Source organism: Triturus cristatus, chromosome 9 (genome assembly GCF_964204655.1).
Source record: "Triturus cristatus chromosome 9, aTriCri1.1, whole genome shotgun sequence".
NCBI classification, from domain to species: Eukaryota; Metazoa; Chordata; class Amphibia; order Caudata; family Salamandridae; genus Triturus; species Triturus cristatus.
Window position 1 is genome coordinate 379151562 of NC_140592.1, and position 23554 is coordinate 379175115.

The 23554-nt window shown below is 44.3% G+C and overlaps 1 protein-coding gene across 1 annotated transcript in view; it reads right to left on the reverse strand.

Moving 5' to 3' along the window:
- ZNF541 (zinc finger protein 541) overlaps positions 1–23554 on the reverse strand; it is a 1112036-nt gene that overhangs the window by 810223 nt on the left and 278259 nt on the right. The window contains exon 3 of the mRNA XM_085627847.1: positions 3526–3769. Coding sequence (XP_085483973.1) covers positions 3526–3769 — 244 coding nt within the window. The remainder of the gene's footprint in view (positions 1–3525; positions 3770–23554) is intronic.

Sequence of the window (23554 nt, forward strand, 5' to 3'; positions counted from 1 at the left end):
CCAAGGGTGGGGCCATACCCTAGAACAGCCTCCAATGGCGCAACAATGATAGGGATACTTTATCTGGAGTTAGAAAGCACAAGGGAACATGCCATACGGCAGGCTTTCTTCAAAGTGTTCCAATTCCAAATTGCCCTTCTCGCATAAGAGAACAGGACCATCAAATGGTATGTCCATTAAAGGGCCTGCATGTCCTTGGATTGCAACCAAACGTGCTACTGGACCATCATACTGATGCCAACTGTCTGCCTAGGAAGCCAGTAGTGTCCAGTCCAGAGCAGATAATGTACTCAGCAGCATACTGACCATCTGGGATTGTTTGAGCCAAACTGCTCTAACTTGCTCAAGCAATACAGGCAAGGTCTCACCAACCATGTCCCACAAAGCATGGGTACACCTCTTAAACAAGTAGCTGGCATTGACCAACTGGAAGGCCAGGCTGGCTGAGGAAAGCATTCACTTCCCAAAGGTCTCAAGTCATTTAAAATCTCTGTCCATGGAAGTCATGAGGAAAAAGTTGGGGTTCATCCTACAGGTGGAAGCTTGAACCACCAAACTATCTGCAGTAGGGCACTGTATCACAAAATCAGGATCACTTGGTGCCAGTCTGTGGCATCTGGCAAACTGCTAATTTACCAGAAGGCAGGAACAGGTATTAGACTAGGTGCCCATGAGGATGTCAGTCAGGGCCTTTAATAGGTTGCAAAACCCCAGTTAAAACATTGGTTTTGATCTCCATAGTTTGCAATTACAAGTCTAGAAGAGCTGCTGTGCGTCTTATCACTATGATGAAGATAGCACTCAATTCCGCCAGTGGTCTGAGGGAGGCGGGGGGGGGGGCACAACCCAGTGTCCGAAGAAGTGTCCAACTCACTGGTATCTTATAATTCCAGATATAAATTGTCATCCTCATAATGTTGGAGAAAATACACCATATCATCACTATTACCAACCCCAAAGGAAGGATGGTTCTGGTCAGAGTCCATACCAAGTGCTAGCATGCGACTGAGAAAAACTCATGGTTCTATCTGAATATGAATGGACTGGGGCAGGGTGCGTCAGTACAGTGTCGAGACGCGACCTCGGTCAAGGCTGAGATGCATTCGGCTCAGGGTCAGAGAGAAAGATAGAAATAAAGTCACACTCTGGCACAAACAGTGGCAGTACCGATGTCGATGTCAGACGGACAGGTGTGGATCTTAGTGCCAGACTGGAAGTCGGTTCAGGGGTTTGAGTGGAACCTGATGTGGGTTCTGGAGGCACAGACAACACAGATGACGGACATGCCGGTGATCACTCGAATGGAGGCCTCTGTGGATCTGTGGCGCCCAAAGGTGTGCCAGAGGGAGCCAAACATTTGTAAAATGGCCTCTTGAAAGGCCTCAATCTTTTGCAATATTGCCAATGGCACCCTGGAACTCTGTGTACATCAGGGGTGCAACTAGGTCTTAATTTCAGGGGGGGGGGCTAACATGGCAAATGAAGGGGCGTGGCTAATGTTAATCAATAGAGGCGGGGCTAAAATGGCAGATAATCAAGATCGTTTAATGCTGAGGTCAAGCTGTGAAAAAATGTGGTTAATTCTGCATTTGAAACTGGACAACAATTAGAGCACACATTTTTGTTAATTTGATGCATTTATATGCTATTGTCTTATGAAAAATGAACAGAATGTACTGAATTAAAAGGCCAATTTAATATATTTTACTACATAGCACTTTAGGAACACAATATTACCAATTTTCACAATGCCATTTCAAGGCGACGACCCTTTTTCGCCAGTTCATCAACAATTGCTTCTATAGGAGGACAATGTGCTCGTGAAATGTTTATCATTGCAAGTCCAGAGAGTCGTTCTTGCCCCATTGTTGACTGAAGATAGGTTTTCAGTCTGCGAAGACAATTGAAGTACCTTTCTGGGGATGGGGTTGTCACTGGCAAAGTGGCAAATAATTTTAGCAGGCAGTATATGTTGGGATAGAAGTCAATGTGAGCATGAGTTAAGGTATCCATTATATTCCCTGGCCTTTCTTCAATAGGTACCTTCAGCCATGTCATTACCCATATGTCATATTCATTTTTGAGATCCCCTCGTGTTAACCATGTAAATCGTCCTCATATATGTCAAGAGCATCCTTCAAATTTTCAAAAGACTCTTGGGTGACAAATCTTGGTACCAGATACTGCATTGTACAGGCCTTTTTCACATGCTGGCTGAATCTTTCTGACAATTCATACAATAAATTGTCTAGAAATGGTAAAAATATTGAAATCCTATAGTAAGCTTCAGGATCACTAGTCTTGTAATTGGCCCGTTGTGTCTGCCTGCCAGTATGGTGTGGCATTGTCAGAGGTTCCCCTGCTGTGCTTTGGGCTTTAACGAAAATCTCATTAAATGCTTTTTCAGCTTTGTCTCTGCTTTCTTGAATCACCTGCTTGACTTTTTCAATCTGTCCTATGCACTCCAACATATCTGTATTAAGATTTTGTAGTGCAGCTGAAACAGGAAGCAGTAGCCCAGAAATCGCGCCAGGTTGTGTAAAGCAACAATGCAGTTATGGGACTGAACAGCTGCGAGAAACTGCTCAACCTTGGAAGGGGCATTGTGATCTTGCCAGTCCGAGATCTCAAGCAAAGAGTCAACCACAGATGGGTACATATCAACAAAACGAACAACCGATGCATTCCTTCCAACCCACCGTTTCTCACATAAACCATTTAACAGTTTCTTTTTTGTATCTGGCAAAGTAGCAAATTTCGCCTTTAGGACAGCCATCCTTTTTGCAGAGCCTCTTACAAAATAAGACACTTCTTTAAGTGTTGAAAGACAATTACGGATTTGACGTATATCACATGAATGTCCAATCACAAGGTTCAGTGAATGACTTCCACAATGTACATAAAATGCCGCAAGGGAATCGCCGAACGTGCACGCATTGCCATTGAAAGAAATACAATGCGACGTTTTTGGCCTCAAAACCGAATCGATTACAAGAGGTCCCCTCCTAGGCAGCGCTAGAAATGAATGCCAAGCAGGCAATCATGGTACCTACGTGACATTCAGCTCTGATATTACATCCAGTGCATTGGCAGATGCACTGGTGAAATTGGGATTGTAGCCAAGAAGGCAGGGAACTTCAAATGGGGTGAAATTTTCTCTGCCAGAGGGGCGGAGGCCAGAACGTCCACCTACCTGCCAGGCAGCTCACTCACCGCACTAAATTTGAATCTTCTTTCATGAAAACAGCAAAGTATCATAAAGTTTTGCAATGAATGACCGTCTATGTAAACTATGCTTTAGGGTCCTAGCTGAATCATGTAATATTAACAAAGGTTTCCTTTTTACAATACACAAAAATGTATTGCCACTCTTTCGGGGTGAGGTGAAATCAAATCAAATCAGTTAAGAGAAAGTGAGCTGAAACATAAAAGTATGTTTTATCTCTATAAAATGTTTCCAAGTACATTTGTAAATGTTAATGACAATGGTGAAGAGCCAGAATGATTAATCACTCTAATACTTACAGGTGGTCCTGACGTTTGAATGCCTTGGTGCATATCTTGCAAATGTGCTTGCGTTCCTGGCTGTGGGTCACATAATGCTTACTGAGGGAACTCGCACTACTGAACGTCTTGCCGCACAGACTGCATTCCTGGAGAGAACTCTGAGGGGATCCTCGGTGCCGCCTTCCTCTCCTTGTGCTGTCTAGGTTGGTGTTTCCCACTAGGTCCTGTTCCCCAAAGGGTATGGATGCTACAAGTTCCAGTTCTGAAACAATTGAACACTACATTTACAGTTGATGTTAAAAAAGGAACTGCATAAGACATTGACACAAGCACTGCAAGACAGAGTTCATCTTGCCATGCCTTCATTTTGACAGCTATCAAGATCAATAAATTCTCATCTTACTATTGATGCAAGAACCAATTAGTTTCTTATGATTGTAATAGAAATAAATCACAGACTTTCTGCCCTTATTTATGGTTGCATTGCTGGTGCTGACTTGTCAGATTAAACGTCGCTGCTAAAATCAAATAAGCAAGATTGTAATTTAAGCAGACAACTTTAAAAATGTGTTGACAAATCATGATGAAATTTCCAAGCTCTTAAAAAGTACTGTTTATACAGTGTAAGGGGGCAGAGCAGAGGCACCCTAAACCCCAGGTGTTAGAATTGGGGATCTCTGGTTGGCACAGGTAGGTACTTGTGACAAGCAGGGACCCTCTCCTCTAGTCAGGGTAAGGGGTTACACTCTTAAAATAACCCCCGCTCACCCTCTAGGTAGCTTGGCACGAGCAGACAAGGCTTATCTCAGAGCGTTATATGTTAAGCATTTGTGACCACATACAGTAACTCAGAGACAACACCACAAATGGACTCCACACTGGGATTATCAAAAATAAGTATGTTATATAAGGCTTAGCACAAGACCAAATAACGACAAAAAGGCCCACTGTACCATTAGCAATAAGCAGTTCTTTGTTACAGCGTGCTTTAAAAGTTCTGTGCGCTTCGTTCTTCTTGCTTCGGCCCGTACGGGGATGAACTGGCCTACAGAAGGAGTCTATAAGCACTGCGGACGCTCCGGTGCGAAGCGTACACCCTACGGTGCGAACGTACACAGTACCTTAGTTTTGGAGAGTTCGTCACGGACGCTGCGGTAAAAGCAAAGCGTTATACGCTGCGATGTCCTCCTTTCGAGGTGCAAGCTTACGGCTCGTTGGGGCCCTGAGTCGTGTTGCTTGAGGGGACGGGACATTGTACGGTGCTTTTGTTCGTTGCGGCGTACGGGCCGTACTGCGGGAGCGGCTCTCAGTCTTTGGCTGCAGTGCGGGGCGTACGTATGGTGAGTACTTTCTTCCCCTTCGATGCGAGCGGCAGCCTTAACTTCAGCGGCAGGGTGCGGTTCGCACCAACCAAGATAGCTCGATGACGCGCAGCGTTGTACACGGCGAAGTCAGCCAGTCACGGTGCGATTTACGGGTCGTAGGACGCGTTGTTCGAGGCAGGCAGACGGGTACGGTGCGTTGCTGGATACGATTTGGCGGTACGAAGCGTACACAGCTCTCGGCCTCGGCAAATGCTAAAAACAGCATTTCTAGCAGCGGATTGCGAGGCGGATGAAGTCCACTGGTCCTGGGACTTCAGTCAGGGGGCAAGCTCACTCACAAGCCCTTGGAGATCTTTAAGCACAAGTTGAAGCAAAGTTTCTTTGTAGTCTTTCTCCTCTCCTTCAGCAGCAAGGCAACCACTGCAGGCCAGTCCCCCAGGTCAGGGACAGTACTCCTCCTTACAGCTTTCCCAGTTCCTTCTCCTCAGGCAGAGGTTCTTCTTGTCAAGCAGGATCTAATCTCTTAGGAGCAGGGCTCCTACATTTATACGCCATTTCTTTTGTTCTTGCAGGCCAGGGGGGCCCTTGCCTAGTTCGGTCCGGTTTCTGAGCACTTTGTTGACATGATGCAGGCTTCTTCTTTCAGTGTGCAGGGCAGAGTCATCAGACGCTCCACAGGGGGTGGAGCCAGCATTGTGGTGGCAGAGCACAGCCCTATTCAGAGTCCAGGTGTACTCCTCCCACCCATCTATATGTCAATCTCTCTATTCACCACCAGGCTACCTAGCCCTGCCCCTCTGGGATTCCCCAGCCCTGTCACTCACACAAGCCAGACAGCAGATACACATCAGCGCAGAGTCGGGCTGAAATGGTTAGGCAAGCAAATGCCAACTTTCTAAAAGTGGCATTTGCAAACACAGAACATTAAAATAAACTTTGCTAAAAGATGTATTTTATTATTCTGAGTTCAGGCATACTAAACTCGATTTTCTACCATGTTCCCTGGGTCTGTTAGGATCATAGGATGTAACAATTCTAACAGCCCATTCTGGCCTATGAGAACAGGGTAGCCTTACAATAGTGAAACACGAAAATGGCTGTAATTCACTATTAGGACATGCCACACACATCAGGGCTTGTCCTACCTTATGCTTACAATGCACCCTGCCCTTGGGCCTACCATAGGGGTGACTAACATGAAGTTAAGGGAAGGTTTAGGGACTGGCAAGTGGGTGCACTTGCCAGTCAGCATGACAGTACCAGACTGCACGCAGGTTCTGCAATGGCAGACCTTAGACATATTTTACCAGGCCGCGTCTGTGGGTGGCACAACCAGTGCTGCAAGCCCACCAGCGGCATTTGCATTTACAAGCCCTGGGCACTCCTGGTGCACTTTACTGGGGTCTGACGGTAAACCAAATAAGCCAATCATGGAATCCAACCAACATATACATTTTAAATAGGGAGCACTTGCACTGTGGCACTGGTTGGCAGTGGCACAGTGCTCTGAGCAGCTAACACCAGCAAAACACATGAGGCACAAAAAGTGGAAGGGAGACTCACGCCAAGGAGCCAGGTCTAACACCAGGCATTTGAGGGGTGGGAGGTACTCTGCGGGGCCCACCCCGAGGGGCCAAAATGTACAATTCTATTTTTAAATTCAGGCCATGGTACTGTGGCAATCCTGTGGGAGCCAGAGTGGCCCTCTTGTGAGGTACCATAGTATTTCCAGGGGAGCCACCGCTCAAGCTTCACTCCTATGGTAATGTGGCATCGTGCAAACTTCATCGTACCGCGTTGCCATGGGTTTGAAACTTGTGCGGTGGGTGCCACCTAAGTAACACGGTAGCCAAAAAACATTTTAAAAAAGGGAAAGAAAATGTGGGTTTGGGTCCACAATAGTTGGAGCTCACAATTCCTGCGGCTAACCCCACATTGCACATGTCTGAAGGCTGTGCACAGTGGGGAATTGGGTGCATGCAGCACGGTAAGGGAGCAGGGCCGGGTCTGGGGCCAGGCCTTGCGGCCAAACCCAGCTGCACAGGGCACAGGAAAAAAAACAAAGTGACCTTATAGTTAAATGTGGTAATAAGATCTTAGCTTATATTTATTTTAAAACTGAAATTTCCTGCAAAAAGCAAAGGTTAAAGGAATGTTACAGTCTAGTGTGGTAATAAGATCTTAGCTTAGGTTAACAAAAACTCCAATTCACCGAGGAAAAAAAAAACAAAGATTAAAGTGACATTATAATTAGGTACTGACCTGATATAAAACTAACATTTAAAAACCCCCAAATCACTGCAATTCACAAGCCTATAACTTGCACCTCACATATTACATACTCATGACAGGTTAAATGGAATCAGTGATGACATCACTGATGCCATCTCAAATGACATCATTGATGATATAACTGATAACATCCAGTCATTATGACAGCATCCTATAGGGCACTGGGCTTCAAACTGGGGAGCGGCCCCCCTAGGGAGGCCTCAAGTGCTCCTGGGGGGCGGTGAGATATGGTGTGGGGGGGGTGCCCGGTCAAAAGAAGCATTATCATGATAACACTGCTTTGGTTTTTTGTCATTTATATCCTAGCTGGTAGTATGTGTCAAAAGGGAAGGGACTCCAAATATTCTTCAAAACCCCCCACCACCACTTCTTCTAATAATCACACTGTGCATACTTGTACACGTTAGTAAGCCATGGCTGACCAGAATAGTATGTATGGCAATCAAGCATTTGATTGCATTTTTAAAATGGAAACCAAACTTTGCTACAATGGGTAAATAAGTCTAGACATATTTAAACAATGCCAATTTAATGTAATAATTGTGAAACATTCTGAGGGAGCCTGATGATTTTTTCACGGGGGGAGGGGGGAGGGGTGGGGGTGGCATTAAAAAGTTTGAAGTCCACTGCCATAGAATTCTGAGACTTGAAGTAACTCACCAAGCTACACCTGTGGCCAATTTTGTATTCACCATAATGGGATTACCTTCTTAAAGACTTCACATGACATGAAATTTAAGTCAAGAGATTGACAGATATCAAGCAAGCCTTCGCATTCATTTATGTTGGTCTCATCTGCAGACAACAGTGCGCTATCTGTTACTGAAGATCTATTGCGTACAACACCAATTCTTAGAGTGGGATTTGGTTCAACCCACTGCTTACCATTAGTTCACTTTCTTGGCAATGCCATTTGCCCGCTACTTATTTGATGGCTTACCTTCCTCTTCTTGTCCCTCACCTGGAGCTCAGCTTGTTTTACCACCGTTTTAATTGGATGACTAGTATCCTTCCACAGGTCACATCAAGGAACATTCATGGGAGTGCAAGTGTTTTTTTGCTTGTTCTCTCAAGTTCTCCTTCTTCCTGTCTCAGTGCCACCCTCTGCCCTCTCAGTATTGATTCTTATCTCTCTCTCCAAGGTTGTCTACAAAAGGTATATTTTTTCATGGGTATTTCTAAAGTGCAGACTTTAAGGATTGTTTTTGTTTTATCTCCTGCTTTCTAAAAATTTAATGAAAGCAAAATCAGGGGCATACATATTGCTGGAAAAGGGGCCGGCTGCTTCACTAAATCAGCTGCCAATAGAGGCACGAGGTGTCCTTAGCATGACTGGAAATGAAATGAAAAGGAGGCTCATAAATCCACTGCCTAGGCTACTGCAGAAGACTAATTAGCTGGAGCAATTGTTTCAGTTCAGAGTCCTGTGTAAAGTATATTAGGACTTGGCAAGCACTTTCCTTACATTTTGACTCTTCCATATTATTTTAAATTATGTTCAGAGTTTCCCGAGTGAACAGTATAAATAAATCATGCCATGCTACATAGAAAGATTGAAAATATTGTATTCAATGTATAATTTCAAGATATTTTTCCTCCAGGTTTTTGGTTTATTGTCTTTAAAAACAATACTTTACAAATCAGCATTGGCAAAGCTAGACCTATTGGCCCTGCCAATGTTTTTTCTTTCATTCTATGTTTTATCGGCTTTGCCTGTGGGGCCCTCTCACGGCCTGATTGCTGCATCTACATGATAAACAGCAATGAGATGAGCTCTTAAAAGTTCAATAAGTAGGCAGTTAAGGATCAGCAGAGTATTCTGCAACACAAACAACAAATTGAAGGGAATGAGCTCCCATCAGAATAGGCATTCCTCCCTTTGCCAAGGAAGGGATGAAAGATTAGAGAATGGAGGAGAGAGGTGAATTTAAAGTAGAGAGATGATCGGTGTATACATGAGTTTCTCTCACCCTTCGGCCGTGGTGGTGTTCATCTGACCTTCCTCCTGGCATAGTGTTTGGGTCCCTGTTTGTCCGGTCTCCTGCTGCCGCCTCTACACCAACAGCGGCCGCGTAGCGGACACTGGACTACATTACCCAGAGCCCCCAGCACCAGGAAGTCGCCGCCGACGCCGTATTTCGCGCCAGGAGGCGCATAAGAGACGGCCCTGATTTCGGCTGAGTGGGCAGTTTCTCTCACCCTTTGGCCGTGGTGGTGTTTATCTGACCTTCCTCCTGGCATAGTGTTTGGGTCCCTGTTTGTCCGGTCTCCTGCTGCCGCCTCTACACCAACAGCGGCCGCGGAGCGGACACTGGACTACATTACCCAGAGCCCCTAGCACCAGGAAGTTGCCGCCGATGCCGTATTTCGCGCCAGGAGGCGCATAAGAGACGGCCCTGATTCCCGCCTCGCGGGACGCGCACGGGCGGCGCCGGGAGAAGCCCGGGACAAGGGCGGGCCCTCTGTAGCCCTCAGGAGCCGAAGGAGGCCGGGCCGAGCTCACCCCCTTAACATTTGCTGGTACTGTTCACAAACTTTTTCGTCTTGTATGACATTTTTGGGACTGAGATTTATCCTTTTCTTTATAGTTGCATATGTCCACATAGTGGTGTTTTTAAATAAGTTATATCGACATGGCTGACTGCGCTAACAGGGGTACACTTGATGGTTATTTATTGAAAGTTCCCACGGGCTCAGATCGTGAGGCAACACTTGCTGAATTAAGAGTGAGGCGTCGTAATTCTATTGAATTGATTAAAAGTACGCCTTCACTCATGAGCCCACAGCATATGGTAACTACTCCAGTTGTGAGTGGGTATTCTCCTAAAGATACTCCACTCCCTTCTGGTAAAAATGATTCAATCGTACAACCCCAAAATGTATGTGTTGTTGAGACATTGATTGATTTATCCCCAACTGTTTCACATACATCCCCGAGCCAAACTGCAGAGCAAGCAGTTTTTAATGGGTCACCACAAGCCAGTAAGAACCCATCCCACAAGGCTAATCCATCCAGGCAATTTAAACCAATGGGTCCTCTGCCTAACAAGCGGAGAAAGATAGATCCTGATCTGTCAAAGAATAGAAAGACAAAACGTAGCCGCAATTCTGGTATGGCACTCATTGATAAAGATCCTACTCATTGTGCAGTTAATTTATCTTCTCCTGGTAAGCTTACATCCTGTCTCTCAAATAACATAAATGTTAAAGAGTTAATGGGTAATATAGATCAGTTATTGAAATCCCTGTTGTTACCTGTCGTTGATAGCTTAAAAGCAATTGAAAAAAGGCTGGAGAAAGTGGAACTCTTAATGAATAGTAAAATGGAATTAATTGTGGGTTCTTGTACATCGCACACAGTACCTTCTGCTGGGTCAGGTTCTGTTGAAACACCTTATACTGCTCCACTTCCGGAGACCACATTCCAAACTCAGCCGAGTACCAGCAAGATAACCTGCATAAATGCAGATAGCAATATAATGCAACCCACTACCTCGATTAATACCAGTGATTACTTGGGAGATAATGTTTTGCCGCAAAATGGCCCAATGATTGACACGAAAGGTTATAAGCCAGCTCCTATTATTAAACCACATCGATCTTCCTCTATTAACCTGCCACCAGAAGCTGTCCCCTTGTGGTAGTTCTTGCGGGTGTTCCTACCCTAAAAAATGGCACAACAGAGGGATATTCTCAGCTAAAGAACAAGGTGATTCACTGGCTTGCCCAGAACCGCCCTCTTCCATCATATATCAATGGGGATATTCTTCATGTACGGCGCTTACCCTGGCTGGGAAATATACAAAAAAAGATAGATGGAGATATTATTTTAATTAACTTCAGGGACCCTAGAGCTGTCAGTCACATTCTTAATTGGCATATAAATTACACGAGATCTTTTATTACTACTTGGGAACTGACTTTTTTCTATCCAAGAAGTGAGATAGTTCCCAATATTAACTTTGAGGCTCCACTTCTTAACCAATTCAACCCTCCTATCCCGCTCAGAAATCGTTATGAGGCACTAGCAAGTCTCGAGGATGTGGACTGACTTGATAGCCCTAAAGCTCCCCTTTTGGGCCTTGAACAGTCACCCTCCGACACACTTCTAGCTTCTAGCGACCCAAGTAAGCCAGTATTACAAGCAAGTTTAGATACCTTTAATGGCTATCCCCCTGCCACAGAATTTTTACCACCTGTTGACAGCTTGGTTGGTATCAAGACTATCATGGGGAACCTATTCTCCTGGAACATTGCTGGTTTATCCTCTAAAATGGATTCTGAGGATTGGGTAGTTTTTGTTAATCGTTATGACTTGTGCATATTCCAGGAGACTTGGCTTTGTGAACCTCTTTTTGTGCAGGGATACCTGAATTATTCGGTGCCTGCACTAAAAGGACCGAGAGGAAGACCAATGGGGGGGACTAACTATATGGGTCCGCCAAACTCTAAAATTAACTATTAAAGTTGTAGAAACTAATAATCGAGATATCCAACTAATTAAAGTGAACCTAGAAAATTTAGGTACGCTGGATATCTATAATATTTATGTCCGGAGCAATAGGGGGGGGAGCTTAGAGACTCTAGCAGTCTTGAGCCGCCTTCTTGACACCCACTCTCCAAACAATAACATTGTCATTGCAGGCGATTTTAACAGAACGTTTGAGCCACTGATCAATGAAGACAATCTTTTTGGGGAGGAAGAGGATTGTCAATGGGGAGTCCCTAAACTAGAGCTCAAACTGGTTGTGCGCTGGACCAGTGATGTCATAGCCCTAAATTCCATCTGCTATGAGAAGGGCTTAAGAGCTCTGAATGGAAGGTCTAATAGTGACAGGAATGGAGCCAACACATTCGACAATGGGCGTTACAGTAGTCGAATTGACTACGTTTTATGTAGTCTTAGTTTGTGGTCCTCAACATGCGACATGGAGGTTGTTGGGAGAATTGAGAGTGACCATAATCCTTTGTGCATCACACATAAGTGGTGGTCCCCTACCAACCGGCTTGCTGGTTTTTCTGAGCCGGTTCCTCCCCTGATTGTTCCAACTAATGATCTACGTAGGTTAAAGTGGGAAAAGATAGCAACTAATTGTCAAGTTATTGCTGATATATCTGACCAGGTTGATCAAGCAATGCTGGCAATTGAGCTCTCTAACTCACTTGACACCGGTTTAGATAAGGTAGAAGGAATACATAATACCCTTTTTTCTACAATTAAAGATTATTTCCTCAAACCTGCAAAAAATAACGGAGCTAGAATCTTTAAGCCCGCCAAGTGGTATAACAAACAATGTAGAGAAGCACGTCTAGCCTTGGGTAATGTTATTAAAGGTGGTAAACCCCTAGTAATTCAATCAGCTAGAAGGGACTATAAAACTAGCATATCAAAGGCTAAGAAAGCATGGGACGAACACCATTGGTCTGAGTTGCTGGTAGCCAGTAACAAACGGGACTCCAGGTCGTTCTGGCACATTGTCAGGTGGGGAAAATCTGGTTTCCCAGAAACCCCATATAACAATGTGCCTGAGGAAGAATGGGTGACATTCTTTAGAGCACAGTATGCCAACCCAAATAGTATTAGCTTGGGGCCAGAAACTAGAGTAGAACAATTCCAGGGTACTTTTTTTAGTGTCTCTGAGATCATGACGGCCCTTGGTTCAGTGGCAAGTGGGCGTGCCCCTGGTCTTGATGGAGTGCCAGCGGATTTATTTATTAATGATAAAGAACGCTGGAGTAAGTACATCCACCTACTCTTGAATGCCATTGCTTTGGGCGCACCGGTACCCACCTCCTGGCAAGGCGCAGTAATCATTCCTATCTTTAAAAAAGGCGACAGGTCCAAGCCAGGTAACTATAGGCCAATAAGTCTTATAGACACTATACAAAAAGTTGTGGGACGAGTCATCGTCAATAGGCTTCTGGATTGGGCGGAGGAGTTTAATGCTCTTTCACCCTTCCAGGCAGGTTTCCGTCGCTCCACCAGTACAGTCGATCAGGTTTTCCGATTCACACTGCTACAGTGGAAAACCGTATTGCTGGGCGAGGGAAGTCTGTATGCGGCTTTTGTTGATCTAAGGGCCGCTTTCGGCCTTGTCCCTCGTTCTACGTTATGGTCGGTACTTAAGAAACAGGGACTCCCAAATGATTTATTATCCCTCATAATGAGACTTCACGAATCCAATTATGCTAGAATCCAATGGGGGGGGGATGGGTTCGGTAACTGCGGACTTTCCAGTTGAAAGGGGAGTTCGTCAGGGTTGTTCGATGGCTCCTGTGCTTTTTACATTATATATCAATGATGTTGTGGGCCGCATGCTCTCAGCCCAAGTGGATGCCCCTTTTTTAGCAGGGACTAAAATCCCTATTTTAATGTTTGCAGATGACACGCTCATCTTATCGAAAACTCCTAGTGGTCTACAGCATGCCTTGTCTATTTTTGATCAATTTTGCGGGGAGTATGGCTTAGAGGTTAACACTGCCAAAACTAAGCTTATGATTTTTAACCCCCATCGAAGTTTTAAATCTAAAATTACTTTGAGCAATCGTCCGCTAGAGGTAGTGAAAACCTTTACATACCTAGGTATACATATATCTAAAGAGAAGACCTGGCGGCACCATATTGATCTTGCAACACTTAGGCATAGGCAATTGTCTGGTGCTATCTGCGCAGAGCACAGAAAATCCTGCAGATTTATGAAGCAAAGGCTATAGGCTCTGCGCTATACGGCGCCGAGCTTTGGGGTTTTGAAAAGGTGGCAGCACTTCAAACCTCGGAGAATAAATTTCTCAGGGCTATAACCGGTGTTCCTAAAAGCACCCCACTATTGCCCCTAAAATATGATTTGGGTAGAAGAGCAGTCACAGATTTAGTTAAGTTACGTCCGATTATTTATTGGCATAGGTTGTGGACCACTGCTGCACTTAAACATTATGCCGAGGGTTTTTTAGACATTATGAGTTCTGATGTATACCACAAAATTGGATGGCTCAAATCATTAAAGACATCCCTTATCGAGCTTGGTATGTCCCCACTTTGGGAAGACCCTACGAGAGCAATCTTCCCTTCCAAAAGCATTTTAAAGAGTGCTTACTGGGAGATGGTTGCCTCCCGACATTGGAGAAGCTCTAGTGCTGGTTCAATGTCTGGTGAATTTTTGGAGGCAAAAATGTATCCCTGCTTAGAATCGTACTGGGACACTATTACCAGGCCTGGAGATAGGAAGCTCCTCTTCCAACTTCGAGCAGGTGCACTCCCCCTTAAATTTCTGACAGCTAAGTGGAATGGTGGATCCTGTGACACCTGCCCTGTTTGTGGTATTACTAAAGAAACCATCGGCCATTTTTTATTCTCTTGTAAACCCTATGCGGTACCAAGGCGCATTTGGTTGTCCCCAATGTGCAAACATTTTGGGACAGATAGCAGTACTGTGGCCCTGCGTATTATATGCATTAGCACTTTGACATGGGTCTCAGTAGCCACCGCAAAGTACTTAGGTTGGGCGTGGTCAATTAGAAGGAGATTGCTAGGTACTTAACTACTCTCCTAATTATTGCAGAGACTGCTAGCTATTTGACTATTCTCTGTTATGTTTTATCTTCGTGTTTTTATCTGCCATTTTATAACTATTTTAACTCATGCTTTTTAATCATCTTTTTCTTATTAATACAAGTTGAACAGTACACGCATATAGGATTAATAATCTTAGTTAAAAATTCTCTTCTTCTTGAAGTGTGCTTTGCAATTGATGCCAATGATTGAAGTTTAATCTTGTTTTAAAATGTATGTATTTATATTTGTTTTATTGTATTTTGTTTTTGCTTTTATGAATGAAATTCGAATAAAGCATACTCTGACTGACTGACTGCTATCATTTTCATGTAAGAATAGCAGCTTTTTTATTATGGGTGGGCACGGAGCTAGTATTTGAATAACAATTTTTGTAAAATCCGCTATATTCCTTGCAAAAATTGTAATGTTATCTCCGTTAGCTTTAATAATCTCTTGGAAATATTAGGAAGCAGTTCTGGTCTATCTATCTATCTATCTATCTATCTATCTATCTATCTATCTATCTATCTATCTATCTATCTATCTATCTAGGTTGAAATGTTTCTTTACATGATTTAAACTTGTATTTATTGTTTGAATCTTATATTTCGAACATCAAAAAACGGCACCTTTTAAGAGTTTGACATGAATGCATTTGCCACTGAAAACAAAACAATCTACCACGCCCAGTATGTTGTCTCTTTCATTGCTGGACAAAAACACTTTCACAATGGTAGTGGTGCTTAAAGACGATTATTCACTAAAGTATACAAAAAGTAATCAATTAGATAGACCCTTATTCAGCACACCTGACAAGCTCACCCTCACTGGCCAATCTTTGATGCACGCATCTACCAATGAATCCTTACCTGTATGTGAAAATAAACATTCTAAACACAGAATCCTGTCAGCAAAAACTTACATTGTCCCACATAGTAATTTATTTTCTTTCGTTATACGTTTTCTTGAAACCTACTCTCTAGTGTCAGTGTACTACAAAAAAAAGGCACATTTTATAATACAATTTTCTTACAAATATTAGCACAACATCCTTTACAAAAACACACATTTCTCAAAACACTGACAGACACATCTTAAGTTTTTAAGTTCACAATGAATACTAAACATGGCGTTCAAATGCTCGAAATGTATCTAAAAAGCTCTAAAATCAATCAATAAATCATGTAAAAATAGAGAGAAATACCTACATATGGTCGTATATTGCCATCTCAGGGTTCAGGTGATATTTTTTTAAACCACGCTGCCTTTTGCCTTGTGGCCTGTAAATGTCTCAAGAACCCCTCAACGGCAAATATATATATATATATATATATATATATATATATATATATATATATATATATATATATATATGCCGCACACCGCCCTCCTTGCAGAGAAGAGCAGAGGACACCAGGGGAGGGTTTTAGCTGTTTATTGTAGAAATAGCGAGTGCACTGGTAGGTTTCTGATATAGGCCCCTCCTATCATGTGATGAAGGGCTCACCAAGAACCTCTTTGCTGGTAAAGTGTCTCCACAGTTCAATGTCCGGACTGCAGATCCCACAATGCAGCGTGATGGCAAATGCCCGGTTGCAGCAGTGGAACTCGCGGAAAATGCTGGGCCAAACAGCCTCGGGTCCCCAACTTTCGACCAGACAGTTCACACTGTAGCCAAGACAGGAGACGTATGGCAAATTCCAAGCGTCTCCCCAAGCAATCCTGGGCCACCCAATGACGACAGTCTCACAGTTTTCAGTGGATGGGCATGGCGGGCCTCGAGCATCTGATCCCTCGGCTCAAAACGAAACAAAGTTCCATGATGCCCATGAACTCGAGACCACTTCACGAAAGGATCACTCTGTTGCGCACCATGAGCTGCGTGCCACATATGCCACACCTCCCTCCTTGCAGAGAAGAGCAGAGAACACCAGGGGAGGGTTTTAGCTGTTTATTGTAGAACAAACGGCATGACCGGTTTCGGCTTGACGCCTTCTTCAAATGCCTCAGTTCCAATAGCGAGTGCATTGGTAGGTTTCTGAAATAGGCCCCTCCTATCATGTGATGAAGGGCTCACCTGGTAAAGTGTCTCCACAGTTCAATGTCCGTACTGCAGATCCCACAATGCAGCGTGTTGGCAAATGCCCGATTGCAGCAGTGGAACTCGCGGAAAATGCCATATCTTGTTTTTTATTTCTGAAGATAAAAACTGAGTTTTAGCAATTTCTCAGACTTATATTTGATTAACTTTTTCACACTTTGGCGTCCCTATCTGGTTAATTTGAAATTGAGCCTTCCTGCTACGTATCTGCCTTCATTTATATCACCCTATCGGGGAAACATTATTATCTAGGTGTAATTAAGGTTTTACTGCTGGGCTCCTATTGATAATCCCTATTGGAATCTAGGGTCAAAGTGTGGTAGGGTATTTAGTGCTAGAATTTTGTTAGAATTGTTGTAGGAATACACGTACTACACCATACGTGTTGCAATAATAATATTTGTATAAACCAGGCATCAAGTACTCTAATGGGGAAAAGGAAATTGATTGATTGTGAGGGTGGGGGGAAAATGGGGGGGCTCGGCTAAAGCCTAGGAAAACTAAGCAGGCACCTAAGTCTGCAGGGAGCAACTGCGTTCTTGATCGCAAAGACGATCTTTTAGGCGAATGTGAGGAAATCTTAGTTACAGGTACTCTCACAGCCTCAATGGATTTTCCCGACCCTCCCATCACACCTGCCTCTTCTAATAGCCCAAACCGTAATCTTCAAAAATGTATCCCACTAATGTTTAGTAAGCCCAATACACGCAGCGCCAAAGCTCCTTCCCCCAGTCAACCCATAGTGCCCAAACTGGCATTTGTCACTGATGTAGTGGAGGCAAGGCTTTAAACATTGTCTTCTATTGATGGTGATGGGACTATAGCCGATATCGATGTTGATACTGACCTTGTTTTATCGAATAGGTTTTCTCCGCTCCAGCGTATGACTTGTACTTCACAGGGAGAAGGGATTGGATGAGCTGCCTGATTGCACTAAAAAGGGGCTGGTAACTGAGGCTGAAGTAAGATCATCAGCTATTAGTCGGGGTGAGGTTATTTTAGACGAGCCAGCTTTGAAGGGCCAGGATATCTCCAGGATTATAGCAGATCTAAGGACTGAGGTCAACTCATTAAAAACAGTGATCTCAGCCCTTACAGCTCAGATTAATTTTTTAACAGCGAGAGGAGATGCTGAAGCCCGACCACTTAAGCAGATAACTAGACAACGAATGGAACCCACTAGTTATTCTAGCAACTTATCCCCTTTAATACCAGCATCTCCAGCCTTCCATAAACCCTGCCAGTAAGTGTACTTTAGAACCAGCACTTAGAAACACCAGGTAACATGTAATTCCTGGCCGATCTGAAACACTGGGTCTATAATCAACTAATGGCTCTGCTCTCTTATCTCCCATTCCTGACAGTTTTAATCGTAATTGGAGTGAAAGGGAAGAACTGACTCGTGGGCCTGCCATGAGTATCTATGGGGCACATGCATCAAGCTAATTTGCGTTCGCAAACATTGCGAATCACAAAAAAAGCATGTTTGCGACTGCAAATTAGCCTTTCCCAATGCATGAACCCAAATTTGCGAAAATCCTTGAAATTCTCAAAAATAAGGAATCGCTAAATTTGCGAGCAATAATTTAGCGATTCCTTATTTGCGGCCATCCAAATAGCGAATTTTTAATAGCGATTCACAAATAAAATAAAAAGTCGCAAAGAAATGCATGAAAAATCGCTAATTGCAATTCTGATGAAAATCGCAATTTTGCGAGCGCAAATTAAAGAACTTTACAGGCAAGTGGTAACCATAAGAATCCCCTACAGGTGCTAATCATTAGCAAACTATTTAAAGAAACCAAGGAGGCCTCAAAATCTTTCACAATGGCAGCGCTCTACGTTATGGCGAGGAGGATGAGGCTCCATGCAGCAGCTCAGAGTAGAAGAATACAAGAGCGTATTTTCAGACAGCGCATCACACTGTTGGGACAAACAGATGAGGAAATATATGACAAGTATAGGCTAAATGGTGCCATGATCCTTGATCTAATAGCAGAATTGGAACCCCTAATGCAGCACCAGACTCGTAGGACCAATGCCATACCCACTCATGTGCAGGTCCTATGTTGCCTGCACACTACTTGCGTCAGGGAGTTTTCAGGGGATAGTAGATGTAGCTGGAGGGGTGTCACAAAGCTCCCTTTCACGTTTCTTTCATTCTTTCCTGAACGCCATGATGACAAGGATCCACAACCACATTAGCTTCCCCACAACCCCAAAGGAATTGAATAAGACTAAATTGGACTTCTATCAGGTAGCCCAGTTTCCACATGTAATAGGTTGCATAGATTGTACGCATGTTGCCATTTGTCCACCAGCAGTGAATAAATACATTTTTAGGAACCATAAATCGTATCATTCACTTAATATACAAGTAGTCTGCAATGCGAACTATATAAGAACAGACATTGTGGCTCAATACCCTGGAAGCACACATGACTCCTATATATTTCGACACAGTAGAATACACACTTGTCTGCTCAGGGGTGATTTTGGAGAAGGACATCTGCTTGGTAAACATATGTTATGATTTCTCTCACGCAATGGCCAAATGGCAATGCATAACTGTCACTAACCCTATGCTTACTACCCTGTAGGTGACAGCGCATACGCCGTGCGCAACTACATATTGACACCATACCTCAACCCAGCCACCCCAGATGAGCAGAGGTATAATGCAGCGCACATCGCCACACAAAATGTCATCGAGCGCACCTTTGGGCTGATGAAAAGTCACTTTCGCTGCCTCCACAAGACTGGCGGAGAATTGCAGTACCGGCCAGAGACCTGCTGCAGAATTGTGGCTGTATGTGCCATTTTGCATAATATTGCTACCAGGAGAGGCATACCCATTGAACTGTCCGACAGCAAGCCTGAGGAGGACAACCAGCAAGGGCCACAACTACGACCAGCACATGGGGCAAGCTTAGCAGAAGGTAGGAGTGATGCAGAAATTACACAACATTATTTTTGAGGTGAGTAATGATGAGACACGACACAGCTTGTTTGAACTGTACTGCATTTATTTGCATTAAACCATGTGGTTGTGTTAAAGCACACATACCAGGTGCAAATTAGCACAGTGATTTTGAACAAAATAAACATCAATACCTCTTTATCAGACTTGAAAGACAGTCACTACTATGGTATTGTCAATGGTTACATCACCTTCAGGGAGTTAGTCTGCCAAAGTCACACTATTTTTTCCTACCACGCACTTCCAAACGCCTTTCGCTGGCATCATTCTCAACCCTCATGGAGGCTTCGGAAGGTGTTGTGCTCCTAGGGGTGCAACTCCTGCATGTAGTGACTGGCACCGACAGACTACTGAGGCTGGACGCCTCCTCACTCCCCTTTCCCCCGTCACATTGCTGCCCCCAGCAGTAGCAGCGTGGAATTGTTCTACGGCATTAGTTACCTGGACCAGTGCCCTGGCCACATCCCCACAACAATGTCTCATTCAAAGCTGCATGGCCACAGAACTGCAGGGCTGTGTTGGTGGTCAGGCGGTTGTTTGATTTTGAGTAGCCTTCTAAGCGCAATAGCAATTGGTGATGTCTTCTTCTTTGTGACACCTGGTCCTCCTGTATGACCCTGCTTAGCTCCTGCATGGCCGCATTGGACTGCCTATTGCCTTCCACCACTGCTGTTGTCAGCTCTCTCACACAGTCGCTCATAACTGCCATGTTGTTAGCCATTTTGCTGAGTTGTGCCTGCATTGATCTCATGTGTTGCCTGCAGGCGCCGCACTCTCAGCATCTGGCTCTCCAGCCCACCCCAGACGGTTGGACTTTGGTCCTCCTGTGATGACATCCCTACCCTTGACCTGCGCCTCCGGCTTTGGATAGTGCTGCGCCGGACCTGTAACTGGGGTGTTGTGGTGGTACCTTGAGGCTTGCTTGTCTGTGGAGCTGGTACACTCTCCTCCTCAAGTTCCATGGGCTGCAGTGGTGTAACTGGGGACCTAGTGGGTGCAGGGGCTGTGCTTTGTGGGGCCACGGGTATTTCCACATCTGCCTCAGCCAGAGTCTCCTGTGTGTCTCCGCCTTCACTTTTCTCAGACTGCATCTGTGGTGTTAAACAGTGCAATATTTAGTAATTCTAAAAGGTATGTCATGTCACATTCAGCATATTTTGGGTCTCAATAAATTACTATCTTACACACAGTATTCACGTGTTTTGCTCCCTTTTTTAGTATTTTCCTTCCAACTTGCCTTCCCTGCCTGTTACTCCCATAATGAATTTGGGTGTTGCAAGAAAATGTGGACTGGAGTTTGAATCTGAACACTAGAGCTGAATTGAGGTGATGTTTCCAAAATAATATATATCTTGAAACAGACATTTGCATGCATCTTACCTTGTGAAGTACTGGCCATTCCTGATGTATCCAACTGGGTCACTCCCTCTACAGCTTCAGGCTGGAGTGTGGCCTCGACTAGGTCCTCCAGGGGTGTATTTCCAGGCAGTGTTGCTGCTCCCCCTCCAGTTTTTTTAGCCTCCTTGAGCCGGTCTGCAATCCTCTACTTAGCACGGCTGCGCAGGTCATGACACCTTTTTTTCAGCTCGTCAATTTTGCGGTGGGTGACCTCCACTGCGTTAACTTTATTTTGGATCCTGAGCCAGATTTTTCTCTTCGACTACGGTACTGGAGGGATAGTTTCCCAAAAACCTTATTGTGTCTCCTCACAACCTCCTCCATGAGGATTTTGATTTCTTTTTCACTGAATTTCAGTTTACGTTTTCTGGTTGCTGCAATCTTCCCTGGTGCTGCTGATTCCATGTTTTTGGCACAGGACAGTTCTACAAGCCCAAAAGTTGTTTATCCTGCTCTGCTCCTGCATTCAGCCTCCTCCTCTGACTCTCTCAGTGCACTGAATGAAGCATGGGATGGATGACTCCCTGGTTGTGATGCATCAAAAGCGACACGCTAATTGCGATTTCGCTAGTAGCGATTTCGCTAATTGCGAAATCGCTAACAGCTAAGTCGCAATTAGGTATTTCTTGAATTGCGAGTCGCTAAAATGTAATCGCTATTTGCGATTTTCGATTTCTGTCATGCATTGCAGATAGCGATTTCTTAATAGTGATTCCTTATAATTCGCTATTAAGGAATCGCTATTTCTGAGTTTGATGCATGTGCCCCTATATGATTAATGTACCCAAAGTTCCATTCCACGCGAAATAAAGTTAGCCGTTCTACTGTCATAACCCCACTAACCCCTCCATCAATTTGCCCGGGGACTGCTGAACACCATCAGATTGCTAACAACAGTCATGACGAGGGGACTCTGCCACCAACAGCACGGTTGCCTGAAAGACAAGAAGGGCTTATCACGGATGGAAACCAGTCCCCTGAGCAAGCTGATCAAAGACAGCTAACAAAGGTTAGTCTAATTTCATGGAATGTGGCCGGGGTGAGGCCAAAGGTGTCTCTTGCTCATTGGATTGAATCTATCGAACAATATCTGTATCCTTCAAGAAACCTGGTCTGCTACCCCTGTCTTTATTCCTGGATACATTAAATCCTATCATCCAGCAATCACTAGCAAGCTAGGTTGACCCGCTGGGGGCCTGTTAATTTTGGTAAAAATTAAGCTTCACTGCACTATTCGAGAGTGCAAGACTAACAGCCCTGACATTTTAGCAATTCAAATCAGGGGTGGAAACGGCCTAGGGGTTGACCTCTTTAATGTCTATGCCCGAGGAATTAAGGCTGGATGTAGATCATCCACCCTCCAAGAGCTGGAAGATCTTCTTGATGATAGGGCCACTGAGTCCCCACTAATTATAGCTGGTGACTTTAACGTCACCTTTGAACTCCTAGATAAGGAGGACCTATGTGGAAGTGGGGATGAAGATGAGCTGTAGCTTGTTCCCCCTCTTGAATTACCACCAATTATAAAACGGTCTCAGACAGCGTTGCAGCTCAATGCCTTAACTTTAGAATATGGCCTGATGGCCACCAACGGCCGTACAACATCTGATAAAACGGTGGCAAATACTTATAACAGAACAACAAACATGAGTCGTATTGACTACTTTATGTTAGATTTGAGATTGTGGCCTGGAGTTGTCGATATGGCAGTAGGGTTCACCACAGACAGTGACCATAACCCCCTTGAGCTCGATCTGATATCACCTTGGGCTAAACACTCAAGCCCCACAAATTATTTTCTCACAACTAGGGAGGTCTGCCCAACTAATAACAGACGTCTCAAGTGGGCACGTGTAGCTATGGACACTGGGAAATTAGAAGCAATTAAATTCAATCTCGAGGATAGTACCAGAGAGGTATATAGATTATCTGAGCACAAGGGTGATGTGGCTAAGATTCCGGTCTGTCATACTCACTTTTTCAACCAGTTGGCCTCCTATTTTAGAATTCCGCAAAGCTTGCTGGACATTCTTAAGAACACTAGGCCTCAGTTTGCTTGTTTTAATCAGGAATGTAGGAGTCTCAGAACATAATTGGCCACTGCAATAAGAGTAAACAATGTGGTTGAAGTGAGAGGAATTTGAAGATCATATAAGGCAGCCTTGCGTAGAGCGAAAAGGGAATGGGAAGAGAACCGATGGTTTTCGATTAGCGACACTTATCATAGGAATGACTCACAACGATTCTGGCTTTTACAGGCACATGCATCAAGCAAAATACCGGTCGCAAACGGGCAGATTCTCGGAATCTGACCCTTTGCTCCCGGTATTTTTGCATTTGGGATGCATCATCCCAAATGCAAAAATCGCTATTTAAGGAATCTCAAAATTGGGATTCCT